The sequence below is a fragment of the Heteronotia binoei genome, chromosome 6, assembly GCF_032191835.1.
Source record: "Heteronotia binoei isolate CCM8104 ecotype False Entrance Well chromosome 6, APGP_CSIRO_Hbin_v1, whole genome shotgun sequence".
NCBI lineage: Eukaryota > Metazoa > Chordata > Lepidosauria > Squamata > Gekkonidae > Heteronotia > Heteronotia binoei.
The window spans coordinates 82,262,189-82,287,160 of record NC_083228.1 but is presented as its reverse complement, the minus strand read 5'-3'; the positions used below and the strand labels follow the sequence as shown (position 1 = coordinate 82,287,160).

At 40.5% G+C, this 24,972-nt stretch overlaps 1 protein-coding gene across 1 annotated transcript in view; it reads left to right on the top strand.

Moving 5' to 3' along the window:
• The window catches only part of INPP5D (inositol polyphosphate-5-phosphatase D), a 124,805-nt gene that overhangs the window by 75,512 nt on the left and 24,321 nt on the right, over positions 1–24,972 (top strand). The window contains exons 10-15 of the mRNA XM_060241947.1: positions 15,030–15,136; positions 16,102–16,204; positions 17,255–17,451; positions 20,409–20,526; positions 21,430–21,526; positions 24,346–24,484. Of these exons, the coding sequence (XP_060097930.1) occupies positions 15,030–15,136; positions 16,102–16,204; positions 17,255–17,451; positions 20,409–20,526; positions 21,430–21,526; positions 24,346–24,484 (761 nt within the window). The remainder of the gene's footprint in view (positions 1–15,029; positions 15,137–16,101; positions 16,205–17,254; positions 17,452–20,408; positions 20,527–21,429; positions 21,527–24,345; positions 24,485–24,972) is intronic.

The following is a 24,972-nucleotide window of genomic DNA, read 5'->3' as shown; positions in this document are numbered from 1 at the left end:
GATGTGAGGCATTCTGAGTATCAGACTGCTGGCTGCATCTACACTGTGATAGTTCTCTTGTGGATTCATTGCAACTGCAAATACAAAGGTAGCAGGATGGCCTTTGCATCCATGAACCATCAGAGGGCTTTTGCCAGCATTTTTTGATTGTTTGTTTTTAAAACCTCTGGTAGAGGAGGAAATGACATCTGCATTACAGCAATAAAATTCAGGCAATGTGGACAGGAGGTGTGGAAATGTGCATATTCCCATTCATACAGTGTACAAATCTGCTTGGGCTACAGCTCTCTCAAGAAAGATCACAGCAAAACACATTTGAGAAAGATTATTAAAATGGGGAAGCCTTAGAAATTGGATGAAGAAAGGATACTCCAAATGAACCTTCTCCAGTCTGACAGCCAAAGCAGCGCAAGACAGCTGTACAGATGCAATCTGGGGGGTGGGGTGGAAAATGTTCCAGTTGCAAGTATTACAAGGTTATCCCTATCTGTTAGATTCATATTACAATTAGTCTTTGAACCTTGTATTTTGGAAATAGCAAAACTATATTGGAGCTCCTGGAGACAGTTTCCTTGATGTGAACGCATGATTTTCCATGGTCCAAAAACTAATTTGAGATGCTGCAGTATCCCTGTTTCTTACTTTTGTTTTGCTTTTCATGTGAGGAGGTGACAGCAAATATATGTGGTGCACAAACAAACTTTAGAGTGAGCAATACTTTATAGGATGATCTTAACAATGATGTATACATTTGGGCCTATATCAGCATATATTTGTATTTAAAACCTTGGTCCCCACTCATGCATAATTTGCACTTTTAAATAAAATAGGGAAGAAGGAACAGCAAATAAGGAACTGGGAGCCAACTTATTCTCCTGTGGTTCAGAGCAATTATGTCCCTTCCCTCCTTGCAGACAGCTATGACATGACTAATTAGAAATAACTTTTGGCAGCCAACCAGTTCCTCTACTTTATAACTGCACCAAGTGAAAGCAGTCTTATTTATTTTTATTTTATTGGATTTATTTCCCGCCCTCCCCACCGAAGCAGGCTCAGAGCGGCTCACAACCGTAAAAACATTTACAGATATTAAACATTAGCTAATTAAAACTTTAAACAATATAACAAAACATGTTTAAAACAATTTGGTGTTAATAATAATAATAATCTACAAGGAAGTTTGAAATGAGATGAACGTACATCTAGGGCACATCCAGCCTATGATGTTCATCTATATCTGTGGCTTCATCTTGCACTGGTCAGCTACCCAGTCCTATTTTTCACAATTGAGTCAAGATCTGTCCCCAGTTCATACTGCAGGTTAGCAGGAGTGGTAGGACCAGTGCATGCAAGTCATTGTTACAGGCTTCATATTTGAAAGCATACTTGTTGAAGAGACCCACTTATTTTATTTCCCACATTTCCACTTTAGTGTACAACTATTTACACAAGTGCACAGCACATTTTTTAGTGTTTTAATAACTGATGCTCACTTTGATTAACTGTATGTCACGTGCCAATAATCTACAAGTAAAACCAACATTGGCTAAAATGAACATGTGGCTTAAAAATGGCTGCCTTCCACAACTTCCTACTCTGCATGAACAATATTCACAAACAACTCTTTCTATACATTAAAAGGTGTTCTAAAGGTGGTATGTGTGGAAATGCCCTGTGTATTTTCTTGTCAGCATTGCTACTTTGCTTGTTTGAAGTGGTACAGTGTTTGCTAGCTAGTAGTCTTTCTTCAGCAGCTCAAACAATTTCATTTTTCTTTGTCTGTCTGAAATCACTTTGTTTCTTTGGCAGAGCATATATTTCCATTCCCTTCTTCATCACTTCACTCTCTCTTATCTTTTCCTTTTGTCTTACTCTCCCTTTTATTCACCTGTGTTCTTTGCACTCCATTTCCAATATAATTATGACAGATACTTTCTACATGTCCAGTCTAATATAGCTTCATTCCATCATCTTCTCTAAGATAAGACAGTTTTTGTTCTTGGAAGGGTTGCATGATATCATTCCCTCTGTCGCAATTCTTAAAGCTTTTGTTGGGTGAGAGTGCTACTGTCTCTGGTGACAGCTGCATTCAAACTCTTAAATCAAACAGTACAAAACCTAACAAAGGCAACCCATTTCTGGTAGGGATTTGTACAACATAGGTACATGATTGTATTTCCACACATGTGATGAAAAATTTCTGCTATGCATTCTTATACAGGTTAACATGGGAGGGCTTTACCGACTGATAAATGTGTCTGAATACCCAGCATAGTCAGCTGGCAGTCTTCCATTTCCCTTCTCATACTGTTCCTAGAGGTTTCTTGTCTTTCAGAAGCAACATTTCTGGGGGTACTTTAGACTGCAGTAGGAGGGGGGAGGCAGAGAATCTAACTGAATGAAACCATTCAATCAGAAGAAATTTTCATCAGGATCCAAGCTTTTGTCTTTCTTGTTTTTTCTCCATGATTTTCAAGTTTTGCTATAAAGAATACTATTTATATACATTTAAATATTTAAACTTTTGCAATCTTTTTGAAGCTTTGCAAAGAAATTTTTAGGTTTTTTTTTTAAAAAAACCCTTCAAAATGAACCATTGAGAGAAGTTTTTTTCTAATTGTTTTCAATTCATTTAGGTGCTGCACACATGCATAGGAGGGCCAGTTTCGTGTAGTGGTTAAGTGTGCATACTCTTGTCTGGGAGAACCAGGTTTGATTCCCCACTCCTCCACTTGCAGCTGCTAGCATGGCCTTGGGTCAGCCATAGCTCTGGCAGAGGTTGTCCTTAAACGGGCAGCTGCTGTGAGAGCCTCTCCACCCCAACAGGGTTTCTGTTGTGTGGGAGGAAGATAAAGGAGATTGTGAGCCGCTCTGAGACTCTTCGGCGTGGAGGGCAGGATATAAATCCAATATCATCATCATCATCTTCTTCTTCTTCTTCTTCTTCTAGAAGTAAGACAGAATTTTTAAAAGCAAAATACACTTGAGTAAAGAATATATATATGGATCATTTAGATGATATTGAACATGGCCTTGTTTTAAACTCATCCATCTACTTCTGTAAACAAAGAAGTCGGGTGAAAGTGCTCCAGCAGTGCATGGAGAGCAGGGCTGGCGCTGGGGCTTTTGCCGCACCCGGCAAGGCTCTGCCCCCCGCCCCTCCAGTGGGGGAGGGCCCCCAGCACCTGCCCAAATGTGGCCCATTTGCATGGAGGGCTCCATGCAAAACTCCCCCACTGCTTGACCTGCCCAGGCAGGAAAAGCTGAGCGAGGCTGGATGGCCCCGTTTGCACAGAGGGCTCCTTTGGATGAGCTCACCATGTAAACATCCACCCAACCCCCATTCGACCTCCCTGTGGTGTGAGGAAGCCAAGGGGGGCCAGATCGCCCCATTTGCGGCTCCTCACCTCTTTGTGCAAAGAGGGCTCCTCACCTCTTTGTGCAAACGTCCACCCCGTTTGACCTCCCCACAGTTCACGGAAGCCAAGCAGGGCTGGATGTTCCCATTTGCATGGAGGGCTCCTCTTGAGGAGCCCACCGTGCAAAGCCCCCCCTCCCTCAGCGAGAAAGTCTTGGGCAGGGGAAAAAGGCAGTGTGGGGCTTCTGCCTTGCTCTCAGGCTGCCTCCCCTGTGTTGGAAATATGTATCTGTTCTGTATGTCATTTGCAATGTTCTAGAGTTCCAGTCATTATAGGGTTAACACTGTGCCTGATTCCCTATTGTCTGCATGACCTGGGAAGAAGATACTGACTGCTGTCAATCAAGGTCTAGAAGCAGGAAAACCTGTTTTGTCTGTTTGGTCAGTTAGTCAGGTGACTTCCTTTGTTCAGGCAGAGAGTTCAAGAAGAAGGAGGAAGTAGTCTCCATTAAGCATGTGGTCTTCTAGTGTGAGGATGTAGTTCTATAGTGTTTGTAGTCTCCATTAAGCATGTGGTCTTCTAGTGTGAGGATGTAGTTCTATAGTAATTGTTATTTTCACCTCCCAGTACCCTTTCCCTGTAGAAATAAATGTTTTTGCTTTTTCATGTTAAATGCCTCTCAATGATTATTTGATCCAGTGATCCATCGCACTGTTTGAGATAAAGAAATAGAATTTCAAACAGAATTCCCTAACAAAATTGATAGCAGAGCAGATGGTTCTTGGTTTTTGCCATCAAGGTGGTAGCTTATAGCATGGACTGTTTTTTGAACTCTAAATGATTTTTTTTTAATCTGGATCGCCTTTGAGAGCATTTAGAAAGCAATAGGCAAAAAGCTGCTACGCTGTGGAGACAAGCCTCAATTTTAAAACAACATCTTTTTTTTCTCTTGCCAATACTGAGAGCGTTCTGACTTAAATGAGCTTTGAATTCAGATTGTCTCAATCTGGAAACGCTACTGCTTTTGTCTAAAAGCCTCAGATGTGCTAGAAATAATTTTTGGAGCTTTTTAACCCTTTTTCTGTGGATTACGTCAGAGACCTTGGAAGAGCCTTTCTGCAACCACGTGCACACATTCAGCCGCCTTTTCTCTCCAGTGAGGAAGGAAGAATCTTTAACCCTGCCCTGCTTGATTGCTGTGAAAAATGTCGAACCCAGAGAGAGGAGCCACTGGATCTTCTGTTTCCACATCTTTAGGAACAGCCACTGCAAATCTTGGTTTTGGTACCATGAGTAACCTACCAGTGATAGGATTTAGTACCCTGACGTTAACTAAGAATAATTTCTCATTCTGGCTTTCGCTCCTAACGCAAAGACTTGAGATTTATGGAGCTGAAAGAGTTTTGTCTGAAAATCCCCCTGAGAATGAGCAAGAAAAATCAAATTTTAAATGGCTAGATGGTTTTGCAAAAACTCTCATTTTAGAATCTTTTGAGCCATATGAAATTCCTGAATTGCATAATCTTAAAACTGCAGAAGAAATGCTTTAATGCCTTAAAAATATAACAAAACTCCCCTAAGTGCTATTCATGATTTAAAGCGCAAAATATTTGGTTTTCTTTTTTTTTTAAATTTTTTTCAAGTTTATTACACCAAAGTGAAAAGACAAAATACAACAAACAAAGAAAGAAAAAAAACACACACACACATCATACTGTACAATACATGAAAGTCATCTCACCCTTCTCACACATCCTGAAAGTTGCAAAATCCCTCCACCCCTCAAACATACTCCCAAACATCCTGGGAGCGATTGGAGAATAAGTTCTTCTATTTCTATTGTTCCAATGTCAGTCCTTTGCTTTTAACCCAACAATAAATTGGTTCCCAACTTTCTTTACATTTTAATATATTACCATTGCGCACTCTAGTAGTCATCAAATCCAGTTCCGCCGCTTCAATAAGTTTAACAATAAATTCTTCCCTTGATGGAATTTGTGGGGACTTCCAATATTTAGCGAATAATATTCTCGCAGCAGTAACAATATACATCAATATCTTAATTATTTTAGGTGGAAAATCTCTACATACATTTAAAAGATATAGTTCTGGTGAATGTTTCAGTTTAATCTTTAAAATTTTTTGGGTCCAAGTATGTATTAAGGCCCAGTACTTTTTGGCGCGCTCACATTTCCACCAGATGTGGATTAGTGAACCTTTAGTTTTTTTACATTTCCAACATTTATTGGAGTAACTGGGATATATCTTAGCTAACCGGTCAGGTGTTAAGTACCAACGATACATCATTTTGTATAGATTTTTCTTATACAAAGCCGGGGTCATTAATTTTACATTTCGTTTCCATATTTTCTCCCAGTCATCTAAACAAATATTAAATCCAAAATCTCTTAACCATTTTATCCATGATTCTTTTACCTGCTCTTCCTGCATTTTTTCTCTTAATAACCATTCATATATTTTAGAAATTAATTTCTGATCTACCTGAATAATTTGATCAAGATCATTTAGTTTCTTGGGGAATCCTCTTTCCTTATCTTTTTGATAACATGATTGTATTTGACATTTCAACCACCAGTCAAGTTGGGTCATTTCTTCCGTTTTTAAATTACTTCGCTTATCTAATAAGCTTTGGTAATCGAATAAGTTTTCCCAATTATACAGGTTGGGGTGCGTATGAGCCTCGACTGGCGATAACCATAATGGGGTATAAGAATAAGATTTTCTAATTTCCGTCCAAACTCTATATAGGGATTTTCTTATCTCATGTCTCCAAAACAAGCTATTTGGAGGCGGGTTCTGGTACCAAAGATATCCATGCCATCCTTTCCCCAAATCTGCCCCTTCAATGGCTAATGTTCTCTTATCTTTCAATATAAACCACTCTTTCAGCCATACAATACGACAGGCCTTATGATATAAGTTCCATTCTGGTAAGGCAAAACCACCTCTAAGTTTACTGTCCTGAAGTATTTTTAGTTTGATCCTAGGCTTTCTGTTTTGCCAGATAAACGATGAAGTTATTTTATTGATCCGTTGGAAGAAAGACTTCGGCAGCATAATAGGAATCATTTGGAAAAGGAATAAAACTCTTGGCAATACATTCATTTTTATGGTTGCAATCCTACCTAGAAGCGAAATATGCAGGTCTTCCCATTTTCTTAAATCCTCTTGAATTTCTTTTATTAGTTTCTCGTAATTGTCCCGATACAAGTCTTTAAGCTCATTAGTCATTTGGATTCCTAGATATCTTACTTTTTTTCCATATGCGAATTCCGATAAAGCTTCAAATTGGTTGACTTGTTCCTTATTCATATTTTTTGTAAAAAATTTCGTTTTTTGCAGATTAATCTTTAGTCCCGAAACTTGTCCATAATGTTTGAATGTTTCTTTAAGTTGTCCGATAGATAGATTGGGGTCTTCTAAGATACATAGCAAGTCATCCGCAAAGGCTCGAATCTTCAACTCCTCTCCTCTAATTTTAATGCCTTTTATTCTATCTTCATCTCTTATTCTTTGCATTAGGAGCTCCAATGTTACTATAAATAATAATGGTGATAGGGGGCAACCCTGTCTTGTACCCTGCGCTATGACAATCGAATCTGTTTGGATGTTATTAAAGCTGATCTTTGCATTCTGTTCCGTATAGATGGTTTCCACCAATCCGCAAAAGATTTTCCCACAACCTACTGCTTCTAACGATTTCAAGATGAACCTCCAATTTACGTTATCGAAGGCTTTTTCAGCGTCCACAAATATTAGTGCCACTTGCTTTTCCGGGTGCTCTTTATAATATTCTATTGCATTCATTAAAAATCTTACATTTTGCTTCATTTGCCTGTTTGGAACGAAACCAGTTTGGTCTTCGTAAACAACCGCACTAATAATTCTTTTGAGCCTATTCGCCAGTACAGTAGCAAAAACTTTGTAGTCACTGTTTAACAACGAAATAGGCCTGTAATTTCTGGCCTCCGCTGGATCTGTGCCTTCTTTGTATATCAAAGTAATAAACGCCTCTTTCCAAGATGCTGGGATTTCATGATTAATTTGTGCGTTCTCGATTACGTTTTTATACGGAATAAGTAATTCTTCTTCAAAATTTTTATAAAGTTCTATTGGAAGGCCATCTGGCCCGGGTGCTTTATTCAATTTTTGTTGGTTAATCGCCTCCACAATTTCATGCATGGTAATCGGAGCATCCAATTTTCCTTTTTGTTCTTCTGTCAACTGCTTTAATTTGGTTTTTGCTAAATATTCTTCTTGTAGTTGGTTAGGTATTTCTTGTCCTCTATATAATTTTTGATAAAACCTTTGAATTATTATCTTCATCTGGTTAACTTGTGTTGTCTCATTCCCCTCTTCATCTCTAAGCAACTTTATAATTTTTTTGCTTCTTTCCTTTTTTAACTTGTATGCTAGCCATCTGCTAGCTTTGTTTGCGCTCTCAAAGTGTGTTTGCTTCATCCATTTCATCTTCTTTTCTACTTCTTCCATCAGTAATAAATTAATTTGGTGTTGAATGGCCGAAATCTTTAATCTTATCTCTTCCACGTTCCTTATTTTTAACTGCTTTTCTTGCTCACTTAATTTTTGGACTAGATCCTTATAGGACTTCAAACGTTCTCTTTTCCTGCTTGCTGTATATCTTATTGCAACCCCGCGAAAAAAGGCTTTAAATGCATCCCAAATGATGTGCATACTCGTGTCCTTGGTTAAATTGTGTTGGAAGAACTCTTTTATTTCCTTCTTGGCAGATTCCAGAAATTTTGCCTCTTTCAAGATTTGTAAGTTAAGAGTCCATCGTGAGTTCTTTGACGCTCCTAATAAGTTGATCTGGATTGGATTGTGGTCCGCGTATGATCTGGGTAGGATATCTGCCTGTCGAATTAATAACATTAAATCAGCCGATAGCCAACACATATCAATCCTCGACCAGCACTTGTGGACTGATGAATAGTAGGTATAATCTTTGGTTGAGGGATTCTTCGTTCTCCATGCATCTAATAGATTAAGTTCGTCAGCTAGCTTCAGAAATTCTTTAGGTAGTCTACTTCGCAACTTCCTTTTTTTTTGTTCTTCAAATTTTTTATCTTTTTCTGTGTCAAAAACCGCATTATAATCACCAATAATGCAGCAATTTTTTGGTTCGAACTCCATCAATTTTTTGTGCAAGGCTTTGTAAAATTTTCCAAGATTTTCGTTGGGAGCGTAAATGTTCACTAGTATCAGTTTGTTGCCACAATAATCTATTTCCACTATTACTATTCTTCCCTTATTATCCGTGTACAGACAGCTGGATTGCAAGGACTTAGACACATATATAGCTACCCCTTTCTTTTTCCTTCTTGGGTCAGAAGAATGATAAAGTGTTCCCAACTTCTCATTGTGTAGATATTTTACGTCTTTTTCTTGAATATGTGTCTCTTGTAGACAAATTATTGAGGAGGCCGTCTTTTTCAGTTGTTGGAAAGTCTTTCTTCTTTTTCCGGGGTCATTTAACCCATTAACATTAATCGATGTTATTTGTATTTCAGCCCTGGTTTTCATTTTAACGGATCTATATTATCAGGTATTGTTTTCTGACCTTTTTTAATTTTAGTTCTTGTCTTTACTCCTCCTTTCCAGAGCTTCTGCCTAGCTCCTTCTTCTGCCTGGCTCTGACCATCTTCTTCTTCTTGTTCTTCCTTCTCGTCCCCTGTTCCTGATTCACGGCTGCTTGGGTCTACGTATTGGTCCCAAAATTCCTCTAATTTTTCAAGTGAGGTTATATTATGTCTTCTAGATTGATATGTAAAAAAAACCCCTTCCGGGATTAACCATTTAAATTGCACAGAGTGTCTTATCAACCATGTTGTTAGTTTACGATATTTCGCCCTCCGCTGTCGGACTTCCCAAGGTACTTCTTTTAACACCCTTATATTGGTCTCCTTCCACTTCAGCTCCTGTTCTTTCACTTTTCTCAATATTTTTTCACACGTTGTGAGATGGGCAAATTTCACTTGTACCTCTCTTGCCAAATTATGTTTCCTCGTATAGCTAGAGGAAACTCTTTTTGCCCACTCAATCTCTCTTCTTCCCTCTTCCAACCATTCTTCATCTTCGAACGTCAACAAATCTGTAATTTTCTCTATTATTTTTTCATCCTTTTCCTCCGGCAAATTTTGAAAACGCAATATATACGCTGCTTTCTCCATTTCTAATTTTATTACTCTTTCCTCCAATTGGGCCAGACTTACTTTATTTTCCCTAGCTATACTGGCCACTTCCTTCTCATTTTCCACTATCTTGTCCACTTTGGCAGCCAAGCTGTGAACCTGTTGAATATTCCCCAACAACTGCTTTTGGAATTCTTCAACTTGTTTGTTGGTTCTCATTATCTGCCCCATTAAGTCAGTTTTCATCGTTTCTAGAGCTTCTTGGTTTTGCCTAAAACCAGCCATCACTATATTTTGCAGTTTCTCAATAGCATCTTGGTTTGTAGCCTCTGGTGTTTTTTTTCCCCCTCCCCCCCCTGGGGTAGGTGAGGGAGTACCTTGACCGAATTTTTTTGGACCCATTTCTGTTTCTTACAAACTTGATACTAAATCAGTTATCGACACTAATCCCTTCCCTTTCTCAGTTTCTTTACACAGGGAATACAATTCATTAGTTAATGAACTAACCCAACCAATTTATCCAAGGCTTATATAAACAACAATCATACAATTCAGTACATTACATTGAGTTAATTTTTTTTAATTAATTAATACAATTGTCCTAATATCCTAATATCTTAATACTTAATTCTTGTTCCTTAAATAAATTTAGACAGATCTTAAATTCTTATTTCTTGAAAACTACAGTAACTCAATCTCTTAGCAAACTATTACACAGCAAATTATTCCCCTTGTTTCCCAATCACAAATGACCTTTCTTCCACTGTTCATCAATTATACATATAACACTAATATATATTATACATATAACACTAATATAACACTTCCACTGTTCATCAGTTATACATATAACACTAATCAGTTCTAAATTATACATATAACACTAAACCATCCAGTCCAATTTCTTTTCCAATTTCTTTTCCTTGCTAGCACTTACAATATTTTATAATATAGCCACCATTTCTGTCTACTTTCTTTTCCTTCTTCTTCTTCCCTTACGCCTCTCCTCCTATGGTAAGGTCCCCTTTTGTATTTTCTTTGTTGTTTCTTCCCCTTCTTCTTCTTTCTTTCAACAGTTCTGGCGTTACTGTTTACTTGACTCTCACTCCGCAAGTTTAGTTCAAACAGCTCCCAAGTGCTCAAATGCCCATCTTCAGTGGGGAGACAGCCACAGCCCAACCGCTGCTAAAAACCCTCTCCCCACCCTTTTTCTGGAACGTATCCCCCGAATTCTATGCTTGGATTCTTTTTTCTAATACTGTTCTAAGCCTTTGAACCAATATCCAAGAGCCAATGCATGTTCACTATTCAAAAAGACTCCATTCTCTTCCCTTCTCGTACTTTCACTTTTAAGCCACGTGGCAGTTTCAGTCCACTTTTCCCTTCTACTCTGTTCTTCCTCCTCTTTTAGCTTCTTTCCACTTTCTCGTCATCTGTATATACTACATTATTCAAACTTAAGCCTTTTGCCCACCTCTCCAACACCCGTTACTCACTCAGTTTGAAATTTGGTCCACTCTCCTGTACAACACGGTCTCTCCTGTCTCAGCCACAGCCGCTATCTGCCATTTGCTTCCTTATCCGCTCCAGTCTGTTTCAGCTTACTCTTTCCCACTTTATTTTCAAATGATCAAAGTTTCCTTCTTCTTTATATCTTCTATTTTTTATCTTCTTCCCACTCAATCTGTCTGTTTGAATTCCCCTCCGTCCACCACAGTCTCATACCTGTTATGTCTCTTGTCAATTAGCCACTTCTCTCCGTTCTTTGCTGTCTCTTCTCCATTCTGCGCTTCCCAGATGAATCGTCGCCCGACAGCTAAGTCTCCGTTGTTCAAAAAGGTGAGCGAGAACCAGTTTTCAGCTTCTCGGTTCTTTTTAGTTAGTTATTCCTTGTGTGGAATATGGCATGTTGTCTCCGTCTGCTCCCTTGTCCGGTAGCCCGGTTGGTCACAGAAGTGTTGCAGGGCATCGGCTGCAGGGACAGCTGGGCTTGAAAGAGGAGCCTCCGCTCCCCTCCGACCCCCAGCAGCTCCCCAAACTGCGAAGCGTCTTCTGACGCTTCTTTAGAGGGTGCTCTCTCTTCGGAAAGCCCCCCCAAATGCCCCGCAAAACAGAGCCGCTTCCCGAGGCTCGGGAAAACCGCTCAGCCGCACCACGCCATTACCGAAAGTCAAAATATTTGGTTTTCAAGTGCAAGAAGGGGAGAATGTGACTAAACGTCTGAAGGAATTTATGTGCATGCAATCCAGACTACAGGAGTTTGGTGAACCTATTGCGGAACGAGACTTAATCTCAACTTTATTAAAGCTCTACCAACACAAGCCAATTAAGATGATTTTGAGACTGCAAACAGATTTGAGACTGGAAGGCCTGTTAAATGCTATCGAGGAGGAAGCAGCCTCCAGATTTGGGGACAAGGACACTGAGCCATTCGTGGGAAGGGCGGGATATAAATCCCGAATAAATAAATAAATAAATTAAAAAGGGATGTTGAAGCACATGTTTCAAATGGGGGAACACGGGTGCCATCTCGTGGCCATAGAAATAATAGCAGAGAAATTTTTAAAGCAGAAATTTTCCAAGCCGCATGGTCCAGGGGGGAACAAAGAAAAGAACAGAGAAAGCACTATGCATGTTAATAATGTGAATTCTATTGGTGAAAGAGGATGATTTTTGATTGATAGTGGATTTTCTGTGCATATTTGTCGATATAGTGTTTGTTATTTTCACCTCCCAGTACCCTTTCCCTGTAGAAATAAATGTTTTTGCTTTTTCATGTTAAATGCCTCTCAATGATTATTTGATCCAGTGATCCATCGCACTGTTTGAGATAAAGAAATAGAATTTCAAACAGAATTCCCTAACACCCTGTAAGGGAAGGCAGCCTCAGAGTGAAGCCATAGACTATTAGGAAGCTGGACACAGGTATATATATTGCAGTATTTCAGCATACATTTAAGAAAAGAGCAATCTTTCTCACAATTCCCACATTATAAGGTTTTCATCTGTATTCACCCAAGCTTAGCTGAGAAGGCATTCTTTTCTCATTAGGTTACTGACAATAGTTGCAAACTGAAATTTCCCTTCACTCTTTTCAAACAGTGTTGCCAGTGCATATGGAAAAAAATTATTTTCAGCACTGGTTTATCTTTCATCTTCTCAGGAACAGGTTACTGTATTTTTTGGTCCATAAGGCGCTCCGGAACATAGGACGCACCTTCCTCCTGGAGGGCGATCCGCTGCCTTTGCCTCCGATCTGGCGCTTCCCCCGCGCCTGCCTGCCTGGCTCCATCTTTTTCAGGCAAGTGCTGGGATCGCCCCACGTGGCCCCACTGCAAACCCAGCACTTTGCAAGCGCCGGCTGCGGAGGGGGCAGCGTGCTTCCTCCTTGTCTGTCTGCCTGGCTCCACCTCTGATGCTTAAAGCAAGCGCTGGGATCGCTCCCTCCACCCTCCGATCCCAGTGCTTGCTTTAAACATCAGAGGTAGAGCCAGGCAGACAGACAAGGAGGAAGCACGCTGCCCTCTCCACAGCCGGCGCTCGTGAAGTGCTGGGTTTGCGGAGGGGGTGGGTGCTTTCTCTTTGCCTGTGTTTCCTGAGTGAAAGACAGTGGATCTCAGGCCATTGTAACATTCCCCAGGAGTGCAAGCTGTTTTTTTTAGTATTTTTGTATATTTTTTAATGTGTGTCTGCACCTGGAAGACATGGCAAACTCTGGTGACTGACACCTACTGGGTGGATGAAGGATATTTAGAATGCTGGCTGAATAAAGCCTATTCCTGCCGCCCAACTGCTAGTATTCCAAAAAGGTCTCCTATCCAAATACTAACCGCAGTCGACCCTGCTTAGTTTCCGAGATCTCACAAGATCAGTTCAGGGAGCAATTTCAACTTTTGTGCTTTTCATTTTCCCTACAATTCATCTGTTTTTGAAAATTGGTTATCAGTGGGGGGGGGGGCGGTGTGGAAGTAGTTAGCCTTGCCTAGGGTGCAAAAAGTCTGGGTCCAGCCTTGTCTACAGGGTTGCCATAAGTTGGCTGTAACTTGACAGCAAACTCCCCCACAATTCCTTATTAGAGAAGCATCATCTTGTTCCTGTGTCTGGGAAACACATTTCCCCAGATTGCATTAAGCTAAAAACACAAGAACCAAAAATATAGGCCTGAGCTAAACAACCATGGTGCTTTATCTCTATGAAGAGCCAACTAATATACCCAATAAATCATAGCATTAATTCAGCCTTCTTATTGTTTTAAGCAAGTGATGATAGAAATGCATAGGGCTGCCATATAGTAATGCTGCAGCAACAGCAGACCCTACAACTTGTAAAATACTCTGGTTATGCAGCTTTCATAAGGGTTTAATGCCAGCCAAACTGACAATTTTTCCTTTCCTCAAAATCAACATTATAAATATTGACAGTTTTGTTATTGGAAGAGTTCATAAATACAGGAAGCAATAAATCTGAATTAAAGAATGAACTGTAGTGGATTCTACCTCACATAATCAGAAAGAGACCTATTTAGATAGCTGAATGATTTCCTGGTTCATTTAATATTTTCTCCCTATGGTTAAGGAAGCCATATGTAAACCTGAGTACCAGTCTTCTCCCCACTCCACCAACAAGGACATGCCATCTGAATAATATTTTAGATTGAAGAGTGATATGAAGAAAATGAAGGTGGATAAACAAATGTGTTAAAAACTTGGGGCAAAATCAGTAATGACACGAATTAGACATAACGGCTGTTAGTTTAATTTGCTCTATCAAATTAATAATTTTTACTCTACCCTCTTAGTTTACAATATTGGAAACAATAGGTGCTAAAAATGTCCTCCATTCTCTTAACATATTGACTGGGTACAGAACCCTTATGTTTTTCAACACATAGTAGTTCCTAAGAAATCAGCAGCTACTTATAAGTAATATTATGTTTGGTAGTAGTCATCTAGAGGCTACCTTGCTAGATGCCTGTTTGTGTCGCTTTGTTTCTAATTGCTGGGAGCCTGGGAGACATATGGTAGGATATGAATTGATTCCTGAGCTGAAATGCAGGAGTTCATTAATTCTACCTTCTGCTGATTTTGGAGATATACATACCAGTACTGTACCTAATAATCAAGTTGACGTTTATAAACCAGCGAATCTTTCAGTCGTGCATATCACAATGAGGAAAAGGCAAAGTGACATGTAGACATTTTGAGCAGTAGAAGTCAGGATTTCTTCTGGGCTTCTCCCAAGTTTAATGAGCAGAAACTGTTCTAGCAACAGAGAGGCTTCAGCCAAAACAGACTTACACCTCCAGGCTCAGTCTTGAGTCGCTGTCAAGTTTGTTTGTTCCACCAGTTTCATTTATCATAGACCAGGAGGCTTATATATATGACAATGGGGTTCATGAATCTTACAAAGTGTTATATATACAGGTATTTGTAAACACTGGTCCTTACAAAATCAAAATTCATGCCACCAAAAGCAATGTCCTCTCACCTGTGCTTAGTTCTGCAGCTCATCAAGTCTCAGAAGTTCCCTAAGAAGCTGGTGATTGTCCTGGAGACAGAAAAAGAGAAAACACAGAGAAAAGAATATGTATTTGCTGACTTCAAGGTAAACTCCCCACAATATAAACCACATGTGATAAAATATTCCAAGATACTAGTTCCTGAAGAGAAATTTGGGTGTCCTTGTGAGGCCATTTTAAAATGTGATGCTAGCAGGAAAAAAAAGATTACATATGCAACATTGCCCCGCATTTCGTTTACGCAAAGCTATTACAAGGACAAAGCAACTGGATGTGCAACGTTAACATGCTAGAGATGGGTGATGCACTGGCATGCGAATGTTTCATGGACAGCCTCTTGCATGATTGCTGTTTACCTGTGCAGTCAGCCCAGTTTTACAAGATGTTGGACATGGGGCATTGTCTCAGAGATAAGTTCTTCTCTTCTGTCCTGCCAGTGTCACATTTAAATCAGATCTATGTCTGTGCTTTTGCATGGACTTAGGAGATTTTTAAAAAGATTTTCAACCACTGTATGAAAGTGAAGTAGGAATATATTCAGGGAACATCTTGTAAGCTCAAAAGAGTCTTGACAAAGACCACGGCTATAGCAAAATTACAGTACTTGTTCTGTTAATCTACAGTGACAGGGGCAAGGAAAGTGGCAGGTAGGTCATTCATTGTAATGGATTAAAGAAGCTAAAGGCACGTTTCAGCTCTAGAGACATTTAGCAAAGAATTTTTCAGCAGTCTTCATTCTTGGCTTTGCTAAAGAAACAATCTGCAGAGGAAAGACCTGATCTATACCTAAACAATCCCATATTTAGCCTATTCACTAAGTTCAGAGTAAACAGAAAATTAAAATGTCAAACAAATGGGGGAAACTGCCAAATATGCTTCTGTAACATTTGAAAGCCTCCACCATGGCTTGAATGGCTTATATGGAGAAGTTCCACACAAACATTTCAAAGGCGTAGTTGCATAGCATTCCATTAGCCTTTAAGTAACAAGCAGGGATAAAGACATTTTTATTAGCACCTTCCTTTCCTTTCCTTTGCTCCTCTCTTTTCAGAAGAGAGAAGGCTTCTGCCAGCTTCTGCAGCAAATGAAGAATAAGCATTCTGAACAACCAGAGCCTGACATGATCACCATCTTCATTGGGACCTGGAACATGGGTATAGCTTTCCATTGTGTGCCCAAGACTTGCTGTTCCAGTTTCTCCAACTTTGATCTCAATGGACTGAATCTAGATTAATTTTTCTGCTCATGTAAGGCCCTTCAACCAGTAGAAATAATCACACTCCTTCCTTCCATTAGTGGAAAAATTAATCTGGCTCCAACCCAATGAACTTTTTACAGCAAAAGAGAAAAATGGGACAGTAGGCATCTTTCTGGATCAGACTTTCAAAAGTATGTTGAAAAGACTCATTTGCACTGCTCCCCTCTAATTGTATAGCTGTTTCATATGCAGTTAAAGATTTGTGTGGTTTAATGGGTGTATAATGCCACTCAATCTTCATAAGGAAATTTATAAAGACATTTCATTTATATTTGTTGTTAAGGCATTTCTTTGTTGCTTGTCTCTCTAAAGAGACCTGAAGTGGCTTGTGGAAATTTCAAAAACAGAACACAAGCAATTTACATGGTACAGTTCAAATAGATGTAAGAAAGAAAGAAAACAAGCACATCATGGATGAGTCCTGATTAACTGGGCTGCTTTAAATTGCCCCCATTCCAGGCACATGCCATAGGGTGTTTTTACATTGACAGTTTGTGACTATCACCACATTGGAAACTCACCTTTTATATTACCTAACGTTCTCACAACTGTTTTGCATCGTTGCTGCTCAAAGCATCTACATTTGCTTTGATGAGTTTTCTCTACAGGCGTTTCAAACTTGTATTGTAGAAGTTTTCATGCATTTTAAAAGACTCCTCCAAAAGCCACAAGATGCAGTAATTTGCATGAGAACTGACAGCACTTGAAATTTTTACATATCATTGCTTGCCTCATCTTGTAATTTAAATTTGTATTGTTTTTGCAGTGTTGACACAATTTCCAAGCAATCATATACATTTAACTAAGCACTAGTATTCCGTCTGCCCTCTGATCAGAGACCCCACCCCTGAAATTGAAACGCTTTCAGCAGGAAATATAGAAGTTTGGCTACAGAAGTTGATGTAAAACTTGATGAGTTCCTTGTGGTTTTGATTTGCCAATCCAGGTGATGCTCCTCCTCCAAAGAAGATCACTTCCTGGTTTCTCTCCAAGGGGCAGGGGAAAACTCGAGATGACACTGCTGACTATATTCCACATGACATCTATGTAATTGGCACACAGGAGGACTCCCTGGGAGACAGAGAATGGCAAGACATCCTAAGACAATCGTTGCAGGAGATTACCAGCATCAGTTTTAAAGTGGTAAGGATTTTTTCTGCTGATGCTTAAAGCTCAAAGCAAAATACATATAGTAAACAGTTCTTGAAAGAAGTTGTTTCTGACATAGTGCATACCAAATAAATTATGCACAGTGAGTATGGACAACTGTATTTATGCAGGGGTGGAATTCTAGCAGGAGCTTCTTTGCATATTAAGCCACATACCCCTGATGTAGCCAATCCTCCAAGAGCTTACAAGGCTCTTTGTTGTAAGCTTTTGGAGGATTGGCTACATCAGGGGTGTGTCACCTAATATGCAAAGGAGCTCCTGCTAGAATTCCACCCCTGGTATTATGCACAGTTAGTGTGGGCAACTTCTTATAGCAGTAGTAATTGACAATAGCAATTTCATTATACTAAAATGCAGCCTCAGTATCATGGAGATACGCAGTTCTTCACATGGATCACATGGTTCCACTTATGAGAGTGTACAGTGCATAGGAGACCAGGAAACATCCTGCACCCATACACATAGTGAGTTTCCATTATAATCAGTGTAAAGATATAGCTGAGAACAACAAAAAAGGAAGAACAAGAGATCTTTCCCACAAAATCCAAGAGATTAAAGGAAAAAATAAAGCAGTTTGGCATGCTAAAAGGTCATTAATTGAATAGGACAAATAAAGAAAAGATGGGAATAATACACTGAAAAACTATACAAAAGAGATGAAAGGATGACAGATTCCTTCCAAGAATAATCTTTTAAGGAAGAAACTACAGTTTTAGAAATGAAGTGAAAGCTGAACTGAAAGTAATTGGGAGAAACAAATCATGAGGAGTAGATGGGCTATCAATAGAGCTATTCCAAACCACAGAAACAAAGTCCATCAAGATCTTAACAAGATTGTGCTGACAAATATGGAAAACCAAACAGTGGCCCACAGACTGAAAATACTCAATTACATTCCAATGCCAAAAAAGGAGACAAGAAAGACTGTAGCAACTGTTGGACCATGCAGAGCTTTTTTGTAGCAGGACCTCATTTGCATATTAGGCCACACACCCCTGATGTAGCCAATACTCCAAGAGCTTACAGTAGGCCCTGTACTAAGAGTCCTGTAAGGTCTTGGCGGATTGGCTACATCAGGGGTGTGTGGCCTAATATGCAAAGGAGTTCCTGCTGCAAAAAAAGCCTTGGACCATTGCATTAATTTCTCACTCAAATAAAGTGATGCTCAAAATCTTACAACAAAAACTGTTACCATATATGGAATGAGAAATGCCAGATGTTAAAGCTGGATTCAGAAAAGGAAAAGGCACTAGAGATCATACTGGAAATTTATGTTGATTACTGGAGCACACAATAGGATTTCAGGAGAAAATCAGCTTGTGTTTCGTAGATTACAGGCAAACTTTTAATTATATGGATCATGAAAAGCTATTGTTGGTTTTAAAAGAAATGGGTATGCCGCAGTTTCTGATTGTTCTGATACACAATCTGTATTCTGGACTAGAGGCTTAGGACAGAATATAGAGAAACAGAATGGTTTCCAATTGGCAAAGGCGTCAGACAAGGATGTATTTTATCTTCCTGTCTCCTCAATCTATATGCAGAACACATCAATTTTTTTTAAAAAAAGCTAAAGGTAGTTCCCTGTGCAAGCACCAGTTGTTTCCGACTTTGGGGTGACGTCGGATCATGAAGTTTTCACAGCAGACTTTTTACGGGATGGTTTGCCATTGCCTTCCCCAATCATCTCCACTTTCCCCCCAGCAAGCTGGGTACTAATTTTACCAACCTTGAAAGGATGGAGGGCTGAGTCAACCATGAGCTGGCTACCTGAACTCAGCTTCCACCAGGATTGAACTCAGGTCGTGAGGAGAGAGCTTGGACTGCAGTACTGCAGCTTTACCACTCTGCACCACGGGGCTCCTTAAAACATATCATAAGGAAAGATAAATTAGATTTAGATGAAGGCAGAGTGAAAACTGATGGAAACAACATTACTGGCAGAAAATAATGAAGACCTGGAACAACTATTGCTGAACATTAAAGCAGAAAGTGCCAAAGCACGATTGCAGCTGAATGTAAAGAAGACAAAATTAATAAATACTGGGGAATTACACAACTTCAAGGTTAACAATGAAGAAGCTTAAATTGTCCAAGATTTTCTATTCCTTGGCTTCATCATCCATCAAAAGAGAGACTGCAACCAAGAGAGACTGCAACCGATTTCAGAAGTGAGGGGGGAGAAGCTTCCTCCAGTGTGCTCTTCAAACAACTTAGAAGAAGCCCAGGCCCCTGTGAAGGGGGTGAGGCCGAGCCTTGTCGCGGCACTCCTCTGATCGCACCAGGAAGGTGGGTGATGGAACACGGCACCATGTTGTGGCACTGTGGAGAGCAGGCGGGGTGGTGGCAGAGGGGGGGCAGTGGACAGGTAGCCTGCCTGGGGCACCACATTCCCTAGGGCCAGCACTGGACAAGAGTCACTGGAAAAGATGATAACACTAAGATAAGTTGAAGGCAGCAGGAAAAGAGGAAGACTTAGCATGAGATGGATTGACTCAATCAAGGAACCCATGGTCCTGAGTAAGGCTTTTAACAACAGGAAATTTTGGAGAATGTTAATTCATAGAGTCATCACAGGTCACAAGCACATACAGAGTTTATGTACACAATTTAATGTTAGTAGACATTTGGTGGATACATTCCTAAAATGAGAACATTTAAAACTAGAGGCATATTGTGAATTCAGTATAGGACTAGGACTTCACTTGCTGTAGTGCAGGGGTGGCCAACGGTAGCTCTCCAGATGTTTTTTGCCTACAACTCCCATCTGCGCCAGCCAGCATGGCCAATGGATGGGGCTGATGGGAGTTGTAGGCAAAAAAACAACTGGAGAGCTACTCTTGGCCGTCCCTGCGTGCATATATCATTTTCTAAGCTATAGCTCAGCCACTTGGAAGTACATGACAGCTGATTTCCTGTTTCCTGATCAGATAGCAATCCATACCCTCTGGAACATCAGGATTGTCATCTTGGCCAGGCCAGAACATGAGAATCGCATAAGCCACCTCTGCATAGACAATGTGAAGACAGGAATTGCAAACAGATTGGGTAAGTTTTGGACCAAACATATCTGACAGATGGTCCCACCACAATCTCTGGGGATAAGATACCAAGAAGCATCCTCATTGGCCACTTCACAACTATGGAAACCCCTCTCTTTGGAGATGCATGGGCGCCCAACCATCTTTTGAACATTGTTCTATTTTTGCTTCTTCAGCAAGCTCAATGAACAACAGTGCAGTGGGCTTTTATGGGCTGATTAACATTTTACAGAGAATGCACAGGCTGGGTTTGGAGCCCCCACCCTGTGTAACAGTCAAATGTGAGTTGCAGGTTCTTCTCAATTTCTGCATGATGTGTGGTGTCTGATTTGAAGTGGGACCATGGCACACATGGGGAAGGGGCTTTAGTACCCCCACTTCATTTTCCTGATCTCAAAAGTTCTGAGGAAGGCGTTATTTAGTCCATGCAGAAACACATGTGTATCCTGGGTTTCCCCAGAGGGCCAAATGGCACTCCCTGAGGCCACTAACACATCACAGGGAGGGGGGAGTGATGGCCTTATTCCACACATGCCATGGTCCCAGTCTGAATGAGGCACTGCACACAGTGGACATGAGATGAACATGTAGCTCTTGTCTGCCTGTAACACAGGATGGCTAAGGGTGACAAAACTGGCCTATCAATGAAAACAGAAGTTCTGTGTCTACTAATAAAGCCTCGACAAGAAGGATAGATAAAAAAGTGAAATATAGCTTTCACTTCTCCTTTCTAAGTTTCTTGAAGAAAAACTTCCATAGTACTCTGCATTACATATGTTAATTTCTCTTGTTCTGAATCTCTCCTCCGCATCCTCCATTCTACTTAAAAAGTGTTTTGTTCTTTATTATCTTAACCTGGGGGTGGATTGATTTCTTGATATCTTTGCGTTTTGTTTTGTTCCCCATCCAGGCAATAAAGGAGCTGTGGGGGTGTCATTCATGTTTAATGGAACCTCCTTTGGTTTTGTGAACAGCCATTTGACTTCAGGAAGTGAAAAGAAGCACAGGTAAGGACAATAGTTGCCTTTATGAGAAACATGGACAGAGCTGTCTTGTTGCCTTCTTTATCAGAACATCCCCAAGTCTGATGACCAGTGTTCCCACTAAGCAGAGTTAGTGTGAGCTTAGCTGCTCACAGGGTTTTAGTCCCCAGTTCACACATTTTTGTCTTAGCTCTGGAAAAAAGTCCCCTGAACAAAGTAATTTATGCAGTTGCTCACAACTTTAATGCCAGTAGCTCATGAAGTAGAATTTTTACTCACCAGACTCCACAGCTTAGAGGGGGAATTGCTGATGGCTGATCTTGGCCTTTCTAGAAGGGAAGACTTATGACATTGGGAAATGGGTGCTCATAGTGGAGGCATAATTTTTTTTAATTTCTCAAAGAAGATAGATGCAAGTACAATTAGCTACCAAGGAATTTTTTTTGCTTGCTTGCTTTTTCTTCCTGCCTTAGAGAATGATGAGAGTGCAGCAGGAATGGGACTGCTGTGTGCAGGAGACATTTGAAGCATGGTGGGACCCAGGCTATCTAGGCATGAGAAAATATAAGCTAGGCTGCATTCTATTTAGACATGAGAAAATGGAAGCTGAATTCTTAGGAGGCCACTGTGGAATATGAAGCACATAGCACATATTCAAAAAGCTTCTCATGTTCCAGTGGGCAAATAATCTTTATGATGGCCCAGCTGGATCTGATGCAAGGTTGCAGTCTATTCTATAATGTAAGCCAAGGTATCAACGTTTGGCCTGGGTGCACAGGTACCTTAAACCTGCCTTAAGCCAGATCAAGTCAGCAATATTAGAGCTGGTACTGAGCATATTTCCACTGGTATCTGCAATCTCTCTCTCTCTCTCTCACACACACACACACATACAGAGTTTATTTGAGCAGACTGAAACATTGGCAGGTACCATTATAAAATTTCTCAATTTTAAAAACAGAATATCTTAAAAAAATGTTGCCATTGTTCAGTAACTAGCATTCCAGGAGAATAATAGCAGAGGGGCTTTAATGATTTTTTCTGTTGTTTGGTTGGCTATTTGTTAGATTTATAATCTTCTTTCCTGTGGGCTTCAGAAATTGAAATTGCATACAGTTGTCACTGTAAAACACAGGAAATGAGAGTTGTGTAAAATTACAGTTCTTTCCCCCATATATCCCAATTTAGCTCCCTGCAGCAGCTAAGAATTCCCATGGCAACACATACCACAGGGTCTTTCTTCTGTCCCCCATGCTTTCAGGATGCTCTCTACTGGGCACTATGTTGTTCTTTTATCTTACACATGTGCCCATTTCCCCCATGGATATAAGTTAATGCAGTATCTCTAAGACAGATAAAAAATTCTGATTACTTTTCCCCTTGCCATCATATGGTATGCCATAAGGTATTCCAAGCAGAATCTACACACAAATAAATGTGTATGTGCACATGCACACACCATGTGCACATGGTTACTACTTTTCATTATCAATGGAGGCCCAGATAACAGCCACTGCCAAGTCAGCATTCTTTCATCTGAAGCGGGCGAGGCAGTTGGCCCCTTTCCTAGAGCGCCGGGACCTAGCAACGGTGATCCATGCGACGGTCACCTCAAGATTGGACTACTGTAACGCCCTCTACATGGGGCTGCCTCTGTGCCGGACCCGGAGATTGCAGCTAGTGCAGAACGCGGCGGCCAGGCTGCTGCTTGGCCTCCCAAGATGGGAGCATATACGGCCGGGGCTGCGCGAACTGCACTGGCTGCCGATTGTATACCGGGTCCAGTACAAAGTGCTGGTGATTACCTTTAAAGCCCTATATGGCCGAGGACCGACCTACCTGAGGGACCGTCTCTCCCCGTATGAGCCCCAGAGAGCACTGAGGTCAGTAGGTAAAAACAGATTGACCACCCCTGGGCCAAAAGAAGTTAAACTTCGGACTACCTATGCACGGGCCTTCTCTACCGCGGCCCCTTCCTTGTGGAATCAACTCCCAGAGGAGGTGCGGGCCCTGCGGAACCTTGATCAGTTCCGCAGGGCCTGCAAGACCACCCTTTTCAAACAGGCATTCATGAACGGCTGACCAAGTCCACAGAGAAACATCAAAATGGTCCAGTCTGGAGATCCGCCATCATTCACAAACTGACAGGCATAGCGTCGATTAATAACGGTACTGTCAGATCTAACTTAATGTTTTTAGATTTAGTAACTATTTTAACTAATGTATTAATCGGTTTGGGGTTAATTTAATGTTTTGTTAAATGTATTGTTGTTTTGCTGTTGTTAGCCGCCCTGAGCCTGCGTGGCGGGGGAGGGCGGGATATAAATAAAATTTTACTTACTTACTTACTTTTGATGCACTCAAGTAAAGATGGAGGGCAATCGTGCTGTTCCAAGAATCTTGGACTACATAGAGAAGATATCTTTTAAGATACTTTGAATCAATATTACACACCTGCGGTAGATCAAGGAGCAAACATTCAGAATGTGTGTGTGTGCGTGTGCATGTCCATGTTGCTATGGGCTTGAGTCTAACTGGTTTTGCAAAGTTTTGTACAAATGTAAGCTGTGTTAGGAAAAAAACTAGGGTTGTTTCCAAAATGGAATGCTTGGGTGGGGGGCATCCACACAACATCATGTTCTAATAGTGCTCCATTCATCTTCCCCCTTTCTCAGAATGTTCTTTCCCAAACCTGCTTTTTTGCACTCATTTTGAAAAGAGCACAATCCAAATTTGTTGTCATACTGTCTGGATAGGAAGTTCCTCCCTGCATTGGCGCCATTTATAGTTTTGTTCTTATTACAATAAAACAGCTTATTGAACATCCTTCTTTTTGTTATTAGGCGAAACCAGAACTACACAAGTATTCTGCGCTTCCTGCAACTGGGTGATAAGAAGCTGAGTCCATTCAACATCACTCACCGCTTTACTCACCTCTTCTGGATGGGAGACCTCAACTATCGCTTAGAGTTGCCTCCAATGGTTAGGAGACCTCTCCAGCTTCCCTAATAAGCAATTACAGTGTTTATATAGAGCTTTGCTTGAATGTACAGAGTGCTTCACATACATTGTCTTGGCAGTCCTTACAACAACCTTGTAAGTCATGCCAGTATCATTAGCCTCAGTATGGCAAATGTAAGGAGGGAGATTGAGAGGCTGCTGAAATTTTGGTAAGTTTAAGGCTGAGGTAAGATTTGAACCAAGATCATTCTGACTCATAGCTTTCTTTGCTAACCTTCATAAAGAAAGTGTAGAAATTAGATAGGAGCATCCAAAGAAAACTGGGTGAAGGGCTTGAGAAGGTTCAACAATAAACCTTGGACAAAGAATCACAATTCTTTGGGGATAAAACAAAATATCCCTCAATAGCAACTGTGAATGCATTCAGATGAACATGCTGATTACTAAGCTGTTTGTTATGCCAGCATGGTATAAGAGTTAGAGTGTTAGACTAGTATCAGGGAGACCCA